The sequence below is a fragment of the Dicentrarchus labrax genome, unplaced genomic scaffold (assembly GCF_905237075.1).
Source record: "Dicentrarchus labrax unplaced genomic scaffold, dlabrax2021, whole genome shotgun sequence".
In the NCBI taxonomy this organism is placed as follows: Eukaryota; Metazoa; Chordata; class Actinopteri; family Moronidae; genus Dicentrarchus; species Dicentrarchus labrax.
In genome coordinates, this window is record NW_026136717.1 from 5,892,505 (window position 1) to 5,910,767 (window position 18,263).

Below are 18,263 nucleotides of genomic sequence, written 5' to 3' on the forward strand. Positions count from 1 at the left end.
TCTGTACAAAAAACTTGAAGAGTTACCCTCGCTGTATCAGACAGGCTAGATGAGTAGATGTTATAAATATCACCTTTAAAAGACTCACCACTGAAGCCTTTAATCATATAGAAAGTTATACAGTACTTCCATTTCTATTTCTTTGATTATGTGCTGAGACAGCTGCAGTTTCCAAGGTCAAGAATGAATTATGCTCCTCAGTTTGTACTTTGAGTTAGAAGATTCCTTCCTGTAAAAAGAGTAAACTGAGAGATGACCAATTTACATTTTAACAGTGTGTACATGTACAAGAAGTCTGTGACTCTTTACTGTGTTGTAGCCACATTATGATGAATGAATTAGTGATTTGAGCTAAAGAATTACTAAAATAAATGTCAATTATGTTTTCATGAAAGTCAGATTTGGGTGTATTTATCATTTAAATGATGAATAAGGTGACAGTGTAGCTCATGACATGACAGAAAATTAGCAACAATCACTGAAGAGGGCAGCAAAGTAATCCCATTTAACTTCTGTGATTTGATGACATTGGCTTAAAGATCCCACCGACCCCACGGCTGTGTAGAAATAATAATAATAATGTGATAATAAGCAATTTTAGAACATTAGGGTTAAACCTTCTTATACTCATATGTAATAGAGACCATTTTTTGTCAGTTTTCATTCAACAGCAGTGTTCTCACCTCTTGAATTATCATCATATTACTGCCCCCTACTGCCCAAAGGCCAACATTACAATCGTTGTGTGTAATCACTGTTCTTGCAGCGGTCACCAGCAAGTCAAACACAAACTAATGGATTCCTGCACAATGTCCAGCACATTCACACAGAAGGTGGCACTTTAAATAAAACAAACAGTCACTTTCGAGAAACATGTATTTCAAGCATGTAGACTCAAATAAAGAAGATCACAATGTGTTAAATACATGATTTAGACAAAAAATAATGCAAAAGCACTGAGTGTTACCATATACATTTAGCTTCTGGAGATCTTTACATGGAGGCTTGTGTACATGGTTCTACTTTATGCAATTAATTTTCTTCGGCTACCTGACCTTACAAAACATTTCAGAGGCTGACATCGAAATATGGAATAGGCATTAAGTATTTATGGAAAGTCAGATCTGGTGATCTCAGACATCACCAACAAGATGAAGTGACAACCAAACAATGTATAAAGCTCCATATCTGTGTGTGTGTGTGTGTGTGTGTGTGTGTGTGTGTGTGTGTGTGTGTCTGTGTGTGTGCGTGTGTGTGTGTGTCTGTGTGTGTGCGTGTGTGTGTGAGTGTGTGTTTGTGTGTGTTTTGTCTTTTATGGGAAGGGGTCGTCGGGTGTATAGTTGAAACTGGCATCCAAGAACATGGCCAGGGTGCCGAGGGTGGTGATGATGACAAACAGCCACAGGAAGAGACGGTCCACCACCAGGGCGATGAACTGCCAGTCTCCTGTCATCTGGAGGCAACACACACACACACACACACACACACACACAAAAGCACTGAGTCAGCGATGCACTGTGTGTATGCAATGACACATGAACATCACTGGGGCATGTTTGGAGCACTCTGTGCTGCCTGACAGCGCGTGTCATGTCATGCACGTTTCTCACTGTGTCGTCCGTGTCCTGCTTCTTCAGTTGCTCGGCCATGTATGTGATGGCGGCGATGGCTGACTTCAGGTTGGGAGGGAGGATCAGACAGTAGCTGTCAGTGTCCGGGAGCCGCTGGAGCTGCACTGTGCTCTCACACCTTAAACACAGGGAGGCAGAGGGAGGGTGTGGGGGGGAATGCAACAAAAAAGTGGGATGCAAAGTAAAAAAAATATGCATTGAGACACAGACATTGGCTGCGCCAAGGAATTTTGCCAGGTCTTTAAAACTTGCAAAGTCCAACAAATAATATTTGTGAAGATGGTGGAAGATTTTGTTACTTTTGTCAAAAAGCATATTAAATAAATCTATATTTTATACACCTGTGCTATTTTCTGGTGCTTTACATACACTGTAAAAATGTCTTTACAATACTTTATAGTCTAATAGTCATATCTTGTTTTACAAAGGTAAGCCTACACTACTACTACTTGCTTTAAAGGAACAGTCTGACATTTTGGGAAATATGCGTATTTGCTTTCTGGTGAACAATAATAATAATAACAATAATAATAATGATTTTGAGAGGGGCCGGTAGAGCCAGGCTAGCTGTTTCTTGTTTTCAGTGTTTGTGCTAAGCTAAGCTAACAGACAGAGGGTTCAATCTTCTCATCAAACTCTTTGCGAGAAAGTTTTGTAATTTGTAACTGCTACCATTTCTTCTCGCTTATGCTATCCTATTTTAGTATTTATGTATATTTTATTTTAGTATGCATGTATATAGACTGTAGTTTATTTATACAATAAATATATTTACACCTACATGCACACTAAGCATCTTCGGCACAAACATGTCCTTTAGTATGACACATGTATCTTATCATGTAGGTCAGTTAAATAAGAAAATAGAAAAATATATATTTAAACAGAGAGGTACAAATTACAAATAATGGTGCAACACAATGAGTGCAGGTTATTAGCTATTGTATCTTAATAAGAAAATAAGACAAGAAAAACTGTACAGATAGGTGCATCAGTGTTACTATGTTGTAAATTATAAACATAAATAAGGAATGGAAAATGAATATGAACTGTATTAAGATTATGATTATTTGTCATTATTATATATATAATAGTTTATTTGTTTTAAAGTCTGATTTTATATTTTAATATTCATTATGAAATCCAGATCCAAAGTATAATCACAGTGAACACATGGACAACGATGAAACACACTCTTATGTGGGGCTCTCTCTCCTGTGAAGAGTGTCATGCTCATACTTAGACGCACGTCCTCTGGAAGCAGTTAAAACACGCGGCAGCACGCATCACAAATGCCCCCTAAGGCCAGATTTATGTTGTGCATGTCAGGAGTCACTAGCGCAGCATAGTTCACCTCTGCTGTAGCAAACCACGGCTGACGCTAGCTGTCCACTGCAGGACATACAGAGCAGACGTAGATGTCAGTGTTTACAGTATGTGTCCTTGTGTAACCTCTGGAGCCAGTGACGAGCAGCGCTGCCGCAGGCCCCTTCCTGCAGCTCCTCTGAACACTGAGTGATGGCAGTAGCACACTCCTTACACAGGGGTGACACTGACACATCACTGGTTCAACGTTTATGTGATGCTGTGACCTCTGACCACTTCATTCTTCCCCCTCACACAGCTGTTCCATAAAGCAAAACATGAGCAGAGTGAGAAAGAGTCTTATTGACAGCGTTCTGGTAGCGCCTTCTACACACTTCAATCTCCCTATAATAATAATACTAATAATAATAATAATAATAATAATAATGATAATAAGATGAAGAAGAAGGAGAAGAAGAAGAAAATTAAGGGTAATAAGGCATATTAGCATGTTATTTATGCTCACTATTTAATTTGTTTGAGTCAGAAAAAAATCAACTGGACACAATGTTGGTATTCTTGTCCATGGAAAAAGATCCATTCCAGACATATATTATGACATCTAAAGTCTGCTTGATGTGTGTTTGATATGTTTTCTCTGCAAAACAAGGAGAATTTCCACACAAATGGCACCTCATTAAAAATTACAGAATCTATGAATATGCAAATGTTGTTCATTTCTAAAGGTTTCCTGCTGGACTTAAGATGTCTCCTACTTCAATGTAAAGTCCATTCTCAGTGGATGTGCACTGGTGTCTTTCTACTTTCTTTCTATATCACACCTGTATAAGTTGCAAATTGGACAACGTTTGACTTTGAATGAGCACAGAGAAACTTTCTACTTTCAGCAGATGCATGTGGAAACCTCCTTCTAGTATCAAACTCTGCACAAACAGCATTCTGCACAGTGAAGATGTAAGAACGTAGGAACAAGAAGAAAAACAAATTTCCAAGTGGAAAGAAAGCATTTAACTTGCATTTGGCAAAAATGTAATGTTCACATTTCTGAATATTTGACCCAACAATATATACCCTACTTATATAGCAGGTCATGTCACACACACTTGTGTCTGACCACAGTAACACAGGTTGAAGCAAACACTTAAATAGGGTGTTAACTACAGATTGCACTTCCTCCTGCTGCCCTGAGTTTTCCAACACCCCATTCACCCTTGACCTCCTGTAAAGCTTCTCTACATTTTATGATAGAAATTTCTTTGTGTTTAATTTTTTGGATGTTTTGATTCTACATTGGGAAAGATAGTGGTAACCCAACAGCTGAGTACTGGATAAACTGTATAGTCTCAAGCCTGTTTTTCTGAGTGAGAGAGAGTTGGCATTTTAGAAATAAAAGGTTTTTACTTGGCAGCAGTGACATTTCACTTTTGTGCACTGCATTTTCTTCTATTGTGGTAATTACATTCACAATGAACTTTTTTCATCAATAAATCAACAATACAGTGTATTTTATATAAAGATTAGAATATAATATTCACATTAAAATGTTACATTTTTATATTAAAATCAGCATCTTTCTAATATTGACATTTTACTTTGAAATTACAGAGTTATTTTAGGATCGGTAAGAACTAGTGGACTCAAAGAATCCTCTATCAGTTGCTGTCACGTGATTTTTGGCAGCTCTATCTTTGAATAGTACTTTTGACATTTACATTACAACCTGATTAATCCATCAACATTGCTACAGTAACAGGTGATGTACAGAATTTAGCCTTGGTGACAATGAGCCACGAGACTGTGAGACGGCTGAGGAGGGAAAGTTATTCGTGAGTGGTGGAGAAGTTGCTGTGATGGGCAGGTGAATGGTTGAAGTGGAAGGTTGCCACACCTGCTTTGTTTCGCAACTACACACGATGAGGCAATTAATGTGTCGTATTTGCACACGCAGCATACATGAGGAACTTTCAAAGGCAGTAAACAAATAAGATAAGTTAACATTTTGCACAAGGAATAGAACAGACTATAACCCAGATGCAGCTTTGAGTGTGTTTTCTTTGTAATGTGTTATTTTTATTTGATGTATAACACTACAGTTTATGTGTTCTTGTCTTTAACATACAGTAAAAGCAAAAAACTAGCTCCACTGGTATTCTTTATCACTGTTGTCACACGATCATTAAAACACTGCTAGAGGAGAGAGACGGCGAGACCGCTACATCGTCCCTTCTTGAAGGCGTCTGGCTCCACTCTACAGTGCACCTGTCAGATTGGCACTTCAGTACATGTCTACATATATATGTCTGTATAGCGTGCACATTGCGTGTGATGTTAATCATGTGCAGAACCTCAGGCACCAGAGAGGGGAAGGCGTCAGTGAAGGAGCAGGACGAGTTATCAGAGTCACAGAGGGACAGCGTGACAACAGATGGAGTGCTGGACAATAAAAATGAGCTCCTGTAGGACGGGCGTGTGTGTGTGTGTGTGTGCTCAGGGCAGAGCTATGTGGTGCTCTTCATGGTGCATGCCATTCACATTCCACGGCTTGTATTCATTACTGCAGATACATGGGGCCCTTCTCTCTGTGACACACACACCCTTACACAAGCCACAAGCACACGTATGGTACTGTATTTACATGTGGATAGTACATTGGTTCATAATCAACTCAATCAAACACACACCCTTGTGTGATGTATAGAAACAAAGACCTTGTGGTACCAATTAAATACACTCAAATGGAGATGCACATGCAAGCAGCTAACTTCATCAAACATGCAGAAAATTCTCATAAATCTCCTGTAAAGGATGGCCCCTGGCTTCCAGTTAGCCTCTGACAGAATCACAAGATTAACAGATGGATGAAGGCAAAGACATCACTGTGACACAGACTGGATAATAGTGCCCGACAGCGCAACCACCATCTCTTCCACATCAAAAACGACAAAATCCTCCTGTGCCCCGATCACTCAGCACCGGTCTTTCCCTTCCACTCATTCCCTCCACCTCCTTTCTGTGGGATTACCCCCTAATGCCAAACCTAAACAGAGGCTTAATGGCTGGCGACTGTGGACGGGGGTGTGGGGCTTAGCTGGGGCTGAATCTGATGCCTTTGGAACGGGATGAGAGATCCCCAGCACTAGGCTTGGTTCAGGGGACTGTGGAGCTGTTTATGATGACATGGCTGTGTGTAAAGGCTAAGGCCTACTGGCAGATTAGCCAAAGTGAAGCCAGCACGTTTGAAGGGACTGTACAGTTTGAAACAAGATTTTAGATTTTAAAACGTATATTCTAATAATCTCCTTTATGGATTGATATAGTGACTCAACCCATTGTCAGAGTAAGTCAAGGAACAGGGTAGTTCTGAGCTAAACAGACAAAGGAAGAGCAAAAGCTGCAGAAACTCCATCAACAGAAAATATCAAAGCCCTGCATACACTGCAGCTAACATGGTTTCAAACTATGGATGGAAATTTTAGTCAGTTGTTTGGTCCACTACCTTGGTCCGGATTGAAATATCTCAGCTGTTGGATGCATTGCCATGAAATTCTGTACAAAATATCCCTTGTCACCATAACATACATCCTGGTGACCCCCTGATTTCTTATCCAGTTGATTTTACGTGAAATGTCTCAACAATTATTTGATGGCTTGCAATGAAACTTTGCACAGATATCTATGGTTTATAGTCAACCCTGATTGGCTGACAAATATTTCAACAACTGATGGAAATTTGGAACAGACATTCATGTTCCCTAGTGCCATCATCAGGTCAACATTTTAATTTGTTGAATGCTTTGGTTTCCAAATACCAAAGTGTGTGTTATGTGCTAATTAATGAAGGTTGGCATGGTAACACACTAAACTCAGATGAATATGGTATACCGGTTAAACATGTTAACATTCCCATTGTGAGCATGTTAGTTGCTCACAATGGCAATTGGTTAACATTATGGCCTAAAAAGCAGCTAGCATGACTTGCAGACTCATTTCTGCTTGAGTAAGAAAGCTTCATCACAACAAATAGACTAAAGACAAACAAAGCAGTGACACAAGATGAATGAGTGTTTCTAACCCAGAAAATAACATCAGCTCATTCAACTTTTAGGTTTTACAGTGAGTTGACTCAATAAGAAGCTACACACTGAAATCCCACGTAATTCTTCATATCCTGTACATCAGACATCAAGTGCCTCTTTAAAATAGATCTTTTTAAAGTAACCAAAACTAAAATAGAAGAAATAATTCTTAACAAGATTCAAGAGTCTGGGCCAGGCTAGCGGCTCCGTGAGGCTATAGGCACAGCGATACTGTACTTTGAGCTAAATGCTAATTTCAGTACACCAACTGTCTCACAATGACAATGTGGACATGCTGATGTGTAGTGTTTATCATGTTCACCAGCTAAAATTTAGCCCATTAGCATTCATCACCAAGTAAAGCTGAGAGCTGTGACAATCCACTGGATTCTTGAGGCGCTTTACTCAAAAGCACAAATGTCAATCTCATGATGGTGCTAGAAGAACATGAGGGGACCAAGGTCACAAGCATTCATCCTCTGGGGACCAAAGTAAAATGTCAGTCCGGAGTTGTGGATCGACTGATGATCATCCCACATTGTTTTCTCTAGAGCCTTGCAGCTAGCATGGATAAAAAAGTGTGTACAGTTTTACTCCAAAGTCAGGATATAACAAGACTTAATGATAGTAACATCAATCATTTAAAATGACACTGAGCAGTAAACTCCATTTGGTGTTATCCAGTTGATCCATCCTTTCAGTTCATCAGAGTGCCTTTAATGTAGCTGAATTAAATATGGTATTAAATATGTGCGGCTGAAGGAAGTGCGCTGTTATTGTCTTGGCAGATTGTCTGAGCTGCTGTGGCAATGGCTGTAATTCTGCCAAGTCTAGCACGCTCTGTTCTTTACTATAATAGCTAGTCTGGCATCAGATCCAACATTCACACTTTGGCACACTCTACAAAGAAGATTCATGCCTGCACGGGCTTTTATTAACGTTAATAGAAATAACTTTCTGCTTGTGTAACGTCAGGATCAGCCCATCTTAGCCCAGAAGGAGGCTGAATCAGGACGGAGGATTCTGATGGGTATTACTTCAGGTCTATGGTGTTTAACTGTCTTGACAGGTTAGAAGTTTATTTATTTCTCTCAATAACTCCAACCTGTTTATCTTTGGAATCTAATTCAAACCAACATTTATTTGATTTTTCTTCTGTTGTATGAAATCTAAGACTAAAAAGACACGGTGGTAAAGGTGTGGAGATGTAGCACAAGGCCTTTTCACACATCTTTACCATTGAAGGCTTGCTATATATATATTCATACTGTTAGAAGTCAACATAAATGAGAGCTGAGCATTTACAGGGTTTTTCTTCCTCCTTTGTCCCAAGTGGAAAATAAATGAATGAAAACACATTTTTACAGAATGATGATCCGACATGAGAAGAATCATTTAAACAATAAATGCTTGATGCTCATTTTCAGTATTTTGTGGTTTACTAAACATATTTTATTTTCTTTGCACACAAAAATGATAAATTAGTGTGACAAATGTATTACCGTGCTTGTAAAAGGGCAGAACAAAATCTATTTTTAATCGGTCATCAGTCTTGTGCTCGCTGTAGCCTTCCCGTTAATGTGACAACCTCCTATCAGACTGACAGTTCCACTGCTGCTATGACTATCATTGCAAAAGTAACTTGGGTGCTTCAAATATGTAAATATACAGACCAACATACTGTTTTTTTTAAAGGTCCTGTGTGTAGGATTTAGTGGCATTTAGCAGTGAGTTTGCAGATTGCAACCAACTGAATACTTCTCGCATCACCCTTCCATTCCAAGATAAGAGAATACAGTGGCTGCTAAAAACATGACGAAGAGCCAATGTTAGGTTTGTCCATTTTGGGCTGTAGAAACATGGCAATGCAACATGGCAGACTCTGTAGAAGAAAGGCCTTTAAAAAGCTTCATTGTAGAATTATCTTTCTACATGTATGTATCAGTAAATACTGTACGAGTACACCGTTACACTGTTGCTTCGAAGGAGTTAAATTACGGGACTTAATCTATATAATGAGTTACACTTATTTTTGAGTTCATTAGTTGGTTTAGTTTTTTTCATCTTGTGCCCTCGTGGAAAGAAGGAGCGCATCTGTGTGCATTTTTGGTTTGTGTTTTGTTTATTTTCCTTAAATGACCAGAATAACTTTTCTCCAGTTAGTTCTTCATTTTGATCAAATTAGACCATATAAATCGTGAAGCTAAATAAATAACACCTCTGGTATATTCCTTGTCACTAAATCTGGCCTTACCTTCCTCTCCAGGGTATGACGAGATCAGGGTTGATCTTGCGAAAGAAGTACTCTCCTCCAGGCTGCCTGCCATTGAAGCTTTGGATCGGCGTGTCATCACTAGACTCCTCCTTCAACAGAGGTTCCTCTGGGTTTGGCCTCGTCATGCCGATGTACTTGGGCAGGAAGTGAATGAATACCTGCAAATTTGAGGTGAAGAAATCAGTGAAATCAGAGTTCTCCAAAGTATTGAAATACCTGAGAGGGATTTGCACTAAACCTGGCCTCACCTTTCGGACCCAGTTTGGCATGATGTGCGTGCTGGGTGTTCGGTGGTGCAGATTGAGGACGACTACACTTAGGATGACAGAGAAAGTGACCAGGATCATGGTGAACATGACGTAGTTGACAATAATTGGGATGCCCAGGGAAGTCTCTGGGACCTTGTCAGCCAGCAGAAGCATGAAGACAGTCAGAGCGATGAGGACGGAAATGGAGAGAGTCATCTTCTCTCCTGCAGACAACAGGGACAGTTTAGAGAATTAATTATGACAGCAAAGCAGTAGCAAATGTTACCCTGCTGGCTTCTGTTTCATGCTGACAAGAGCAAACTTCAACAGATGATTACATTTGACTGTTTGCATTGTAATGCTCAACTAACTCAAAAGAATTGTTGCAATGGATTACATCATGTTTCTTGATTAAGTAGCTTTTGTTAGTCATTTTAAGTGGCACTGACTTAGTTTTGTTACAGAAACACTCTTGAGTAAGTACTTTTTACTACGTGTTTTGTTTTCACAGTACACATAAAAATGACAAAATTAAGTCAGTGTCACTTAAAATAATTGAAGCTACTTGTTCAAGAATGTTTTTTCAACTTACAAAATTGAGTTAGTTTTACTTAAACTTTTTGATGTAATCAAAGTTAAATGAACATATCTGGTTTTACAGTTTGCTATGGACAAACATGCAAATGTCGAATTGGGGTTATCTTTAAAAATATTGGCTTGTTTGAGAGTAAAGAGTTTGCTGGTCCATTGTAGGTAAAAAGGACAGTTGCCTGATTTAAAGTTCAGCATGCTCAAATTGTTTACCATCAATCTATATGAATGTATATTTTCGGCTTTGTCAGTAAAACATCACTCAGAAATCTGCGCACACAAGTCCACAAGACTGACAAAGTAGATTGCTCGCCAAGGTCACTTCCCTTCAGTCTATAATATATCAGTAAATTCCTTCAAAGCTAGCCCTGCCTTGGGGAGCAGTCTGTATTAGACACATGCTTCTTGTCATGACACTAGACACTGTATCAAGGGGGTAGTCTCCCTTCCTGTATCCCGCCTCGGCAGTGATGTGTAGTCACAATGTCAGAACGTGTCAGATGTGCTGACCTGCTCCAGGAGGCAGGTAGAAGACAAATATAGCCAACACGCTGGTGAGGATGCAGGGCACGATGATGTTGATGATATAGAAAAGAGGCTTCCTCTGTATGATGAGGTAGAAGGTGATGTCCTCATACAGGTCCTCCTTAATGTTCTTTCTTGACGGTTTGTGACAGATGGCCCATTCTCCGTTTTCTGTGGAGGAAGATACGTGCAAGGCGATGAAGATACTGACATTAGTACGTGAGCTGTTTCCCATAATGTGTAAACTGAGAGATTTTCTTTTACTCTGGGGCATTTATGATATTATGAAAAGTCATATGTATGTTTATTATTATGAATCTTTATTTTATGATAAAGAGAATTAAAACAATATGATTTACAAAGCAAGTCGTTGTGCTACTATTGTATAAATAACTACAGATCTATACAGTAAATATCATAAGGTACATATAACAGGACGAGCTCATTGTAGGCACCAACCGGTGAAAGCGTTCTCATCTATAACAATTTCTTGGATCTCTCGGCCATCATCATCCAGGAAGTATTGCAGCTCCACCTCGGAGGCGTCGTAGGTGTACGAGCGGAAAACCATACTGCAGTTCTGCCAGTCGAACGGGAAGTACGACACCTGCGGGAATGGAAAACTGCTACATCACTTTTCAGAGGGAATCTACACAAATATTTAATTCTGGATGAAGGTCCATACAAATGTAAAGTAAAACATTAGGGTGTTGCATCTTTAATAGTAGTACAATTGAGCCATAAATTGTCCTTCCCCACAGGGAGAAAATACCACATAGAGAGAAATGAGTTATTGATGGATCTGCATTTTTAGTTGTCAGTGAACTAGTGGTCCTCATAGACAGTACCTCTATAGAGCAGGAGCTGCGGTAGATGGCTGGGGGGAGCCAGTTGACCGTCCCATCACTGTAAACCAAGACGTTGACGTAGAGAGCCACGTCAAACTGACCGTCATTACTGCAGGGAGGAAGACAACGGTGATGCTCACGTTTCAGGCACTTTAGTATTCCCTGACTATTTACTTCTATATGCTGAACCTTGTAAATGCATTTTCCTTCTGTGCACTGTTGATAACATATATTTAAGGTGTATATTTATTTAACACATGCAAACATGGTAACATTGTTAATACTGTGTCAAGCAAATGGGCCGATCAGCAGCAAGGACCAAGGACCCTTCACATGTGGACAGGAGGAGGTGGGATCAATGATCACAACAGCTTTTCAAATGCATCATTATCTTGCCCCTCCCAGCCAATCTCTGTTTGTTGGAGCAAACATTGACAATCCCTCCAGGTCTATTGGTGTTTTATTGTAATTATTATTTTTATTGTTATTATGTTATTATTATTTATCTGTTATAGCACTTTTTTATGGTCTATACATTTTAATCTTTTTTATTATTCTGTTTATTTTGTCTATTTATTTATACATTTTAATCGGTTTTATTACTTTGTTTATCTGTTCATACAACTCAGTTTTATTATTTGGTATATCCTTTTGTTAGTCTTAGTTTTCATCTTTTCCTATTTCTGCCTCCAGTGGGGTTCCTCCCTGCAAATTGCATTTCCTCAGTTTGTGTTTTTATTGATTACAAAGACATTTATTACTTTGTGTGTGTGTGTGTGTGTGTGTGTGTGTGTGTGTGTGTGTGTGTGTGTGTGTGTGTGTGTGTGTGTGTGTGTGTGGTATGAAAAGTGCTTCATAAATAAAGTTTGATTGATGAATTGATAAACAAAAAGTACTGATGAGGCTGACAAATTAAAGTGAAATTAAATTTAATTAAAGTCATCAATCACTAAAGTGACTAGCATTCATCCTGAGGGGGGACATGAATTTATGTACCAAATTCCATGGCAGTTTGCTAATAGTTGGTATTATTTCACTCAAAACCAAAACTGTCAAACTCCTGGTGGTTCTAGAAGTTAGCAGGCTTCATAAATGGCTGTACAAAAGTTGATGGCAATCCATATAATACAGATATTACACTACTGAATTATATCACTTTACTGACATTGGCATCCATGTTAGTCCAATGTTTTATCATGTTTGCTAACATTTTAAAGTGAAATAAGTTTTATTGCTTTTCATAGAATCAGCTTTGTCTAGTATATGGATAACTGTAGGACTGCATATAGGACACTCACTTGTTTATGAGGTAGACGTCAGGACGCCACACTTTGTTGGGAGGAATCCTCAAAACATTAATGTCGTCATAGTCCTCTGGCTTCCATGACAACCTGTAGTCTGACCATGCCTGGGAGGAAAGGATGGCAGCAAAGAAGGAGGGAGGAAAGGGTGAGGCAAAAGAAAATGAATAAGAGGCATAACAGAGCAGACGAGAGGTGAAATCATTACCACTGTGCCCTGATGTCTCTGTTATTTACATCCAAGTTTGCCCTGTCTTTCATAAGCCATTTAAACCCACACCACTGTCACAAACACTCAAGCCGTCCCGAATTGTAATTAGCGAAGGCGAGGGACAGAAATGAAGGAGTGAGTCAGAGAATAAGAGAGATAAAGCAAGGAATAATTTGTGGTTATAAAAAGTGACAAGTCCATTTGAGGGCAGAGCGACAGAGCAGCGGGGAGAGAGGAGATGGGAGTCAGAGCAGCAGAGCAAGGCTCGGTGATGAAGATGAATGTTTCCATTCTCATACCAGATTCATGAACACATTGGTTGTCATCTGTTCATTCTTCTCATTCTGTAGAGGGATAGAGAGAAAGAGAGAAGATAGAAAAAGTGGGGACATACATTAGTGACCACCATATCTTGTTGTGTGTGACAGTGCTGTTACTTTCAATCCAACCCAATGTAAGCTTATAGGATGAATGGATGACCAGTGAGCTGGCCAACAGTTTGTGTGTGGACTGCGTGAAGAAAGCACATTTTCATAAGATAACTTCATGAAACAACTTACATACAGGACTCATAAAAAATGATTTATTTGCATATGTGTGCATGTTGCCTCCATCTAGGATTGTGTGTATTTGTATTTACCAAGCTGACAAGCTGAGAGAGCGTCATTCCCACTCGAACCATCACCTTCTCCTCCCAGTAACGAGCTGGTCTGACTTTCATGTTGTAGTTCTCAAAGAGCTTCTGATGGAGCCTCCGCTCTGTTTCCGAGGCTCCTGGATGAAAGGATGGATGCAAAGAGACAGAAAATGAGGAGGGGGAAAATGATGCCTAATGAACCAAGCGCCACCCCCACCTGGACAAAACAAAATAATAGCAGAGAATAGTGATATGGATGAAAAATGAAGAGCAAAAAATACAAAAAGGGGAAAAAAATAACATTGATAGAGGTAAGGGAAGAAGGGGAGTTTTTCATCCAATGAAAGTGCTTCGACTAAATCATTACTGGCTGCCTTCCAAAATCACATACAAAATATTACATTTTCACTTACAATCTGCAGAAGCCATATGGAACTGTGTCAGGGTAATTATGTCACACAATGCAAAAGAATCCAGATGTACCTTCAGGATTTTCCTCACATGTGAAATGTCCAAAACCGACAATTGATGTCAGATATAATATATATGAAAATCACGTGCATTTATGATATCAATGTTATGTAATTTGTGTTGTTACAGTGTAAACATACTGTATCCACATGCATGCACATATAATATATCTTTTCATACATATGCTGCATTAATAAAGTATAAGCTAATGGCCGAGAAAAAATGCAGTTACTGGAAAATTTGATTCAGAACTCCATTACACCTGTTTATATTGGTTAAATGTTTTAAAGCTATGTTATCATCATGTTCTCTTAAGGCTGTAGTAGGTTACTTTTATAAAAATAAGTTTTTGTCAATATTGCTGAAATGTATTAATTATATTATATCAAAATTATTAATATGACAAAAAGTTATTTTGATAAAATTACCTACTGCAGGTTCAACATTTTTTCAAGTTTTATTGTCTGTATTTATTTTTTATAATTACTCCCAATTTTAACTCTACATCTCTATAATGTTAGTTTGGTATACAATAGTCAACTATTATTTTATTGTTCAATTGTCTTATTATTGCTATAAAAATAAAGTTTGATTAAACACACAATTAACACACAAGTAAGAGAATAAAGCTAGAGCTAAAACAAGAGCTAATGAAGTGTAAAAGACCAAATCTGTTAGTGAGATAAAGTAGATAGAGTACAACATAGCCAAAGCACGACAGATGCCCCTGACACCCAGACCACAGTATGTTTGTTCTCTGTGGATCAGTGAGCCAGGCCCACTGTGGTTAGGGGTTCAGTTCCCACTGGGATGACCCATGTTAAAAATAAACTGTGAATGCTCATCTATACTCCGACTGGGTGAACTGGTACTCTGTTTTCTATGAACCAGTCGGAGGATATGTATCTGTTCACCTTGCACTAGAACCTCAGCAACAGAAACTGGCTTTAATTAATTACCTAGAATTTACTCCAAGTGCGATATAAACCATCATCCTACCACCATAGTTAAAATACAAAGACTACCAACTGGGGCACCCCAGGAATAATTGATTGTAAGAAACAACCATCATAGCAAAATGTTTAATTAATGTCATCTGACCTGATAATGGCACAAATGAAAGATTAACTCAATAAATAGTTCCATCTATTAAAACTGCACAGAATTGAGTGTTTTTGACTGGGGTCCCCCAGGACCAATTTATTGGTATTTTTAAAAAGCACAATTTTAAACAGAAACAGAAAAAAAATGATATGAAGTAATAACAAACACATTATTGACAATTTCATGAAAAATAGGAATCATAGAATAAATCCTGCAGGTACCCAAGTCGGTAGGATGAGGGTTAAATTTGAGATATTTAATAATTAGCAGAATTTAGCACTCTGTGTGACAACGGGCATCTGTAAAAATGTGGTTCCACACCTACTGATGATGGACAAACTTTCAGTCCAAATATGTGACCAAACAACATGTGGAAAAGGACAGACAGGACACGCAAAAGGAGCAGTGAGCAGGGCAGGTGCTGTACGATGGGTAGCAAAGGTGACTGAGCTAATGTAATTGATATGCAGCGGGGGAATGGGATCAAAGGGATGTTTGGGATACCAGTTCCATCAGGTCCAAAAATAGAGTCTGATTAACAAACAATGATGTGTTAATATGATTCATTATATGTTCCAGAGCAGGACAGTATTGGGTAAAAACCTTTGTCGAGACATAGAATAAGGACTTTTTTCTATTGGGATTTTCCCCTCTGTGGGGCCTGTTTCTGCTCCCTCTGTCCTCTTGCTGTTGGCCCCTCTCTTTGGGTAAATACGGTTGTAAAATTGCCCTAGCTGTAGGACAGAGGGACAGGAACAATAAACCACAACCCCTGTGGAGGTCACCAACCAGTGTAGCTTTTTGCTTTCCACTGCCACTGTAAGGGTCGGAGGGTCAAAGTCAAAGCCCTTCAGCTGAGCTCAGATAAGAACTCGTCATCGCAAATCGATTCCAATTCTGATTTAATCAAAGAAAAAAGAGGAAGTGGAATCAATACCAATTTAACTGACTTGATGCAGTGCAGTGGGATGTGAGATGCTGTTATCTGATCATACCGTAGCTATCCTGAGTACAAACATGCCTCCATTTTTATGCTTGAAAAGGTAGAAGGGATTTTCTTCTGGGCAGCCCAACAGGAAATAGGTACAGTAGCAGTGTTAGGACAGACGGAGGAATGGGAACACTGCCCCACAGGTTGCCAACAAGCACAGGGCAACTGTTTGTTTTCCAAGCACAATATGAGGGTCAAAGGTCAAAGGCAGTCAAGCATATTTGTTTTTCTTTCTCTCCTTTTCTTTCCATTCCTCCCTGTCACCGTACAGTTCGGACATGTACATCTTTATTTAAACTACAACATATTGCTGTGTGTGTTTAGAGTTGCAAAATCCTTGAGTTAGTGCCAGCAAATGCTGTATGTCTCCTGTATTAATTCAGATTAAGGAAAATACACTATGATCTCGGTTTTATCAAATCCATTTTGAAGCCGTTATATCAGCTCATATAAAACTGAGAAAATAGTGAAATCATTGGGTCGTGAAACAAGGATTCCATAAAATGTCCTTACCAGTTAAAGTGAGACAAAGGCAGCTGCATACGATGATAAATGTGTTCATCCTCACAGGACTGTTCATCCTCATCTTCATTTGTCCAATCATGACAGTCATGACATCTTACTCTTTTATGTGCCAATCAAAGGCCCCACTCTCGGCTATATAGGCACTTTGAGCCCTCCGTACCCTCACCTGGAATCTAGATGGAGTGTCCTGAGAAGACACACCTTTCTAACTTAGGCATTTGCATGAACACCTTCAGCTGGATCGCGGCTAGTCGGCACCTTCAGCAGTGTACACTGTTCAGCTGACGGCTCTCTCTCCTGCCCCTTCGTCCCTCTGTGGCCATGGCTCCATGGGTGAAACCACGGTCTGATTGGGTGCGCGTGCTGGGAGTGACGAGAGGGCGGAATGTGTTTGTACTGGGAAGCCTGTAGGGCAGACACCTGTTGGTGCTCACCAATCTGAGGTTAGCACTATGGGGACGGTGGGTGGGAAGAAGAGGAAGTGGAGGGGGTGGGATGGGGCAAAGGAATGGCAATGGGCTACGGGTTATGACAATGGAGATATTTTTGGGGGTAGAGCAAGTGGGCGGGGTGGAGCGTGGAGTTGATTGGGGGTTGACTTTCTCTGCGGACGAAGAAGGATTGGTGGTCGTTTGGTGGTTAATAGGTGAAATATCTTACTCATTTCACTTTTAATGCTTTCTTCATCCTGTAATTAACCTCTCGCCCTATTCTTTCCTGTTAAATCAAATCTCCATGCTTTCATCCCTTCAAACAGTGGTTTTCAATAGAAACAATGGTGGAATTCAAGCCATACCTTATATGTCTGGGTAGAATTTCTCATAAAAATTTGATTTATTTTATGAAAAATAACAACAAAATTCCTGTATGACTGTGCATTAATTTGTGGGGTGAACCTGTCATAAATTTTCCAATTCTAAGTCCTTTATAGGTTGTAAAAACAGCTATCTTGAAACTACCATTCTTCCCAAGTGGCGCCTCCCAGTGGTAGAATTAAATATGACATTGTGGCAAACGCATAGACAGGGGAGGGATGTGGTGAAGGAACGGCAACGATTATCACAATGTCCCATGGTTCCAACCTGTTCACTGAGATGAACGATTTGAAAGCAGCAGAAAAATATCATATCACATAAAATGTGTAGCTGTAGGCACATAATAGTAATCAGAACAAATGGATTACCAGAATTGAGCTGGAACTTGGAATAACCTTCAATAAGTTAAACAGTTAGCTCAGGAATCAGATCAGCAACCCTGACATTGTGTTAGAGATACCAGAGTTGCCGTGACAAGTAAAATAAAGAGACAGAGAGATAAGAAATTTTAGTTAGTAGAGCAGAAAAGACAATGTTGACATGATGTGACTTTATGCGTGTCTGAGCCATTAAAGCTAATGTACGTGTGGAAATTAAACTCAGAGATGCTGAAAGCCTCGGCTCCACAGATGCTGTGGAGTGAAAACCTGCAGTATGAAGTTGTTGAAGCAGAGTCCAGAGTTACCAA

At 39.4% G+C, this 18,263-nt stretch overlaps 1 protein-coding gene across 1 annotated transcript; it reads right to left on the reverse strand.

The window, feature by feature from the left end:
• Positions 1–858: 858 nt before the first annotated feature.
• On the reverse strand, positions 859–17,114 carry chrnb1l (cholinergic receptor, nicotinic, beta 1 (muscle) like). Its single transcript, XM_051429554.1, has 11 exons — positions 16,749–17,114; positions 13,673–13,806; positions 13,332–13,376; positions 12,819–12,928; positions 11,521–11,629; positions 11,132–11,279; positions 10,658–10,843; positions 9,557–9,780; positions 9,288–9,466; positions 1,611–1,749; positions 859–1,453 (listed from the first exon to the last, which is right to left on the reverse strand). Exons 1-11 carry the CDS (start codon positions 16,846–16,848, stop codon positions 1,313–1,315), a joined length of 1,515 nt encoding a protein of 504 aa, XP_051285514.1. The 5' UTR covers positions 16,849–17,114; the 3' UTR covers positions 859–1,312.
• Between the last annotated feature and the right edge of the window lie 1,149 nt (positions 17,115–18,263).